At 34.4% G+C, this 5065-nt stretch overlaps 1 protein-coding gene across 1 annotated transcript; it reads left to right on the plus strand.

The window, feature by feature from the left end:
* The first annotated feature begins 1824 nt into the window (after positions 1 to 1824).
* LOC114881607 (probable basic-leucine zipper transcription factor F) lies at positions 1825 to 3295 on the plus strand. Its single transcript, XM_046286112.1, has 4 exons — positions 1825 to 1844; positions 2723 to 2757; positions 2852 to 3078; positions 3194 to 3295. Exons 2-3 carry the CDS (start codon positions 2736 to 2738, stop codon positions 3064 to 3066), a joined length of 237 nt encoding a protein of 78 aa, XP_046142068.1. The 5' UTR covers positions 1825 to 1844; positions 2723 to 2735; the 3' UTR covers positions 3067 to 3078; positions 3194 to 3295.
* Positions 3296 to 5065: the final 1770 nt, after the last annotated feature.

Here is a 5065-nt window from a genome sequence, read left to right on the forward strand (position 1 = left end):
TTACAAATCTTACAAATCCTCAAATGTTAACTAAACTGAAACTAAAATTAAAGCTATAATTAATCAATTAAAACCTAAAGCTATAACTAATTAAAACCTAGACTTTATTCTACCTAAAACCTCACTCACCATCCGATTATTCATTTTACTTTTCGAACTTTAAACATATGGTCTCTCGTGAACTGCAGTATAGTCAATCGGCAATGAGTATGTTGATTCCCGTTGAATATTGTTTACTTGAAATTATCAAATGGGTCATTTGTCACAGGTTGGGGACGCCTGAAGTAGGAACTTCCTAGTAGAAGAAAAGTTTTTAATTTTGCGCCGCCTCCGAGAAGGTTGAAATGTATTTAGTATCCTATTTAACGATTAAGTAGGTTTTATTAATAGCTGTGGAATACTGGTATAAATGAAATAGTAATTATTTTACAGTTTTTAGTGCATTTCGAAGTAGGATTTTTTTTTGTTAAAAAATATTTTTACACTGTATATGTAATTTCTTAGCAATACTCCTAAAGTTATGGCAAGCAACGAAAAGAGGTCGTGGTTACAGAAAGTATTTTACATGTGTAATAGTAAGATGATCTTGGGTTATGATACGCGTGTAAAGTAAATAGACGGACTGTTCTTTATTTTTATAAGGTATGATCAGAGTTGGATATTGTTTGAAATTATCTTGTGATAATTTGTGGTATAAATTAACATTTACATTATTTAAAGAAAAATAAATTGTTACGGCTCTTCTGTTCCCATGGAATAACGAAGATTACTTATAAAGATTATAATTTGTAAGTAAGTGAAGAAAATATTTTATTCAAAATAATTTGAAAAAGTATTGTCATTTCTGTCGCAGTTTTGATGATTACCCAGCATCGTTAAACATATATGTAGATGCATAGGCGACCGGTGTACATTCTACCGTTTTGAATTTTGTACGCGCCGCCTTGACGCGGCTGATGCAGCGCGCCGCACACTCCTCTGGAGTTTAGTTTCCATAATTATTGTTGAAAACAAACAGAGTATTGACTGTATAAGAAGACCACGCCGCATTTGCGTTAGCGTTATCGATTAATTACAATTATTAATTTTTACTTACATATATTAATTACTAATTACATATTTTTCAATTGTATTCCCAATCTAGGGCGAACGTATTATAATCTCTTATTGTATTCCTAATTCTAGCCGCACTTATTGTGATACTAGCGATTTTGTATTATATTTCAATATTCACTTACCTTTCTATTATTGAATAAACGTATTTTCATTCAGTTTCTAGCACATTAGTGTTTAGATTTCACTCCTTAACCGCACACCACACGAACCTAAAATCCTTAACACATTGATTACGAGTCGCCTTCTAAGGGAACCGCTCTCCCTACAAGTCGGTGCAGTGACGTACTCACTCTGGGTCGTTACACTTTAATTGGTTATTAATGGTTGACTGGATCAATTTAAATTGATTAATAATAACAAAACTTGTCCGATTTACATCGTGTTTGGTCTTGTTTTAATTAGAAAAATATCATAAATTTGTTCATAAAAGTTTCATAGCAAAAAAAATTAGAAATAAACACGTTTCATCGTTGCATTAATACTGTTTTGCAGATATAGACTGGATTGTTTTCGCTTCGTCCTCTTTTCACTCGCTGTCCTTATTTATTACTTACGTTCGAGGCAGTCGACAAATTTCAAACAATGTAAGAACTACACGGTATTCGTGAATCCATACGACGCAAATATGTGCGATCCTGGAATGTGCCCCACCACTTCTCCTACTCTCTTCATTTAGAAGTCACAGATATTTGTTCAGTATACATCTAAACGCGACAAAGTGAATATTGGTAAGTACAAAATAAATTACAAGTACCAATACTTTATATTTTTAAAAAATATATTAATTTAGTCCTCATTGGTTGGTGGTTTGGTTGGATGTAATTCTGAAAATCACTTACCCCCGATTTTCTTTTTTTTTTTAAACAGTATTCTTGCGTGTTTTCTCTACGCTGATTAGGAATATCATAGTGAATAAAAATTGCCGGCTATTTAGCTATTGTAAGGCGGCCGGCAGCGCTTTGGCGAAATAATAACAAATTCTTTATCAATCAATATTATTATTTGTAAATTCTTGTGGGAACGACGTGTGAAGAAATTAAACGTAGATCCGTTTATTCATTTACTTCCGGATATTAGGATTTGCTATTTTGTGGCAGTGCTGCTTCTGTTTGTGAGAAGCAGTTGTATTCACTGAGATAAACGTTAAAAATTATAATTTTTATTTTACTATGAAAATCAAGTAGTAGCCAAATTTCAGTATATTTGTTGAATATCGTATATTCAAAGCTTCGATGTAACCGTTAGCAGCTCGTCAACACTGTTCGACGTCCTTGTCCTTACGGGATCCGTCCCGCGTCCCGCAGGACTGTTTTTCATAATTCGATCTGAATCAAGTCGTCATCGAAACATTCATTGTTCAGAAAAATCTTTCATCGAACTATTCCCAGTCCCGCGGGCTGGTTTATTCTTTTTCTCAATCGGATCGATTCGAGACAAAAATTAAACCGTTATGAAACATAACGACGATATTCGTAATCAGCGTATATAAAACATGCAAGAATACTGAGTTTAAAACAACGATAAAAAATAGGGGGTGATTGCTTTTCGGAACTTTATCCACAAATGCGGATTATTTTTCATTAATTATTGAAATTTTTTTTCACAGAATAAAAATAAAAATGGAAGATTCAACAATCAACCGTAAGTATAATTCCAACTTCAATGGAAAATGAATATACTGCATGATTTAAAAACATACATGTAACATACATATTTCTCCTTTTTTTTCTTTCAGAACAGACAATAATGAATGCATTGAATGTGCTGCAGCAACAGCTGGACAGGCTGTTCAACACAGGCAGGAGACGCAGCAGCAGGAGCTGCAACACCAACTGCAGCAGAGTCTGCTGCAACAGCAGCAGTAGCCGCAACATAAGCAGCAGCAGCTGCAACAACAACAGCAGCAGCCGCAACAACAACAGCACCCCCAACACGCAGCGCAGGAGGTGAAGCAGCAGCGCAGTAAGTATCACAGATCTTATCGAATAAATTATTAACCCATTTGCTTCGTAAGTAATAAAAAAAAATTATATTTTAAATGGATGAACTATATAACATTTTAAATTTTACATTACAGAAAGAGGAACGGCTGCTGGCACGCGACGATGCTCCTACTGCGGAAAATGTCCGCGCGGCGGGAGGGGTGGCGGCAGAGACGGGGGCAGGAACGGCGGGAGGGGAGGCGGTAGTAAATTTTAAGCATTTTTTCTTTTTTGGTATAAATAAAAATAATTAACAAAAATATTCAGATTGTTTTCTTTTATTTATTAAATTTAAGCATCTGAATTCGACCAATATATTTTTTTTGGTTGATGGTTATTACGTATATAATAAAAATACAAAACATCCTTTCGGTATCCTTCAAATATTGCTCCTTCCACTAAAAAGTGTGAAATAAAATAATTTTTAACAAAAAAAATCCGACTTCGAAATGCACTAAAAAGTGTAAAATAATTTATATTTCATTTATACAACTACGTATCAATTACACTGTCCAACAAATTTAAACTTTTTCTCTGTTTTCCAATAGCCACTGGGTGATCATTGTAGAGCTTCTCGTCCTGAACACGAATCCGAAAACCGAAGTGCTCTATCACCCTCAGTTTTCGAAAAACACGAGTTTTTGTAAAAACATGTAGTTTGTGGGGTAAATGACCTATTACGCGGAAACTAAAAACGCTAGAACATTCGCATTGCTCTCATAAGATAGAGGAGAGTTTCCCCAATACATTGATGTATATAGTTCTTATATTACATGGTTCTGAATAGATGTAAATGTCGATGAAAGTTTAAAAAATAGCCGGTGCACGTATTTCCTACGTATTACTTTTGTATTTTTAAGAAAAGTTTTTTATCTAGCGCGAATTCTCTATACAGTACCGAATTCTGTAGACATTTCCGAAGAAGAAACTATATGGGGTAAGTATTGGAGCAGTATGCAATTCGAGTAAATCGAAAAAATATCTGCCAGTGACGCGCGCACGGCGTTTTGCCGCCAGGCGGCCATAACTCGCTCTCTTCGCCTAGTCAGTGCCGTAGCTACGCATAATCAACACTAATAGTGAGGTTTAATATACATTCACCTTTTATATCTATAATGTTTGATTTTTTTTGCTATTATTATTATTGCTGGACTTCGATGAAGGACAACAAAGATATAACGTACAAACGTCAAGCAAGACGAAAACATTTTTAAGTTCGTTTACTGCAGGTAATTCTTTATCTTATACATTTTATTCTTTCTATATCATAAACAAATTTCAAAACTGTCTTCAATCGAGTGTCGATTGATAAAGTCGTAATGCTCGTCAATCGATTTTTAAATTTTAAATTAAAGTATTTTATCATTTTATTGTTGGTATCTAACAATAATAATGAATAACAACAAAAGAGAAATAATAATTATGAAATAATAATAATAGCAAAAAAAATCAAACATTATAGATATAAAAGGTGAATGTATATTAAACGCCACCATTAGTGTTGATTACGCGTAGCTACGGTACTGACTAGGCGAAGAGAGCGAGCTATGGCCGCCTGGCGGCAAAACGCCGTGCACGCGTCACCGGCAGATATTTTTTCGACTTACTCGAATTGCATACTGCTCCAATACTTACCCCATATAGTTTCTTCTTTGGAAATGTCTACAGAATTCGGTACTGTATGGAGAATTCGCGCTAGATAAAAAGCTTTTCTTAAAAATACAAAAGTAATACGTAGGAAATACGTGCGCCGGCTATTTTTTAAACTTTCATCGACATTTACATCTATTCAGAACCATGTAATATAATAACTATATACATCAATATATTCGGGAAACTCTCCTCTATCTTATGAGACCAATGCGAATGTTCTAGCTTTTTTAGTTTCCGCGTAATAGGTCATTTTCCCCCCAAACTACATGTTTTTACAAAAACTCGTGTTTTTCGAAAACTGAGGGTGATAGAGC

Source organism: Osmia bicornis, chromosome 1, assembly GCF_907164935.1.
Source record: "Osmia bicornis bicornis chromosome 1, iOsmBic2.1, whole genome shotgun sequence".
NCBI classification, from domain to species: Eukaryota; Metazoa; Arthropoda; class Insecta; order Hymenoptera; family Megachilidae; genus Osmia; species Osmia bicornis.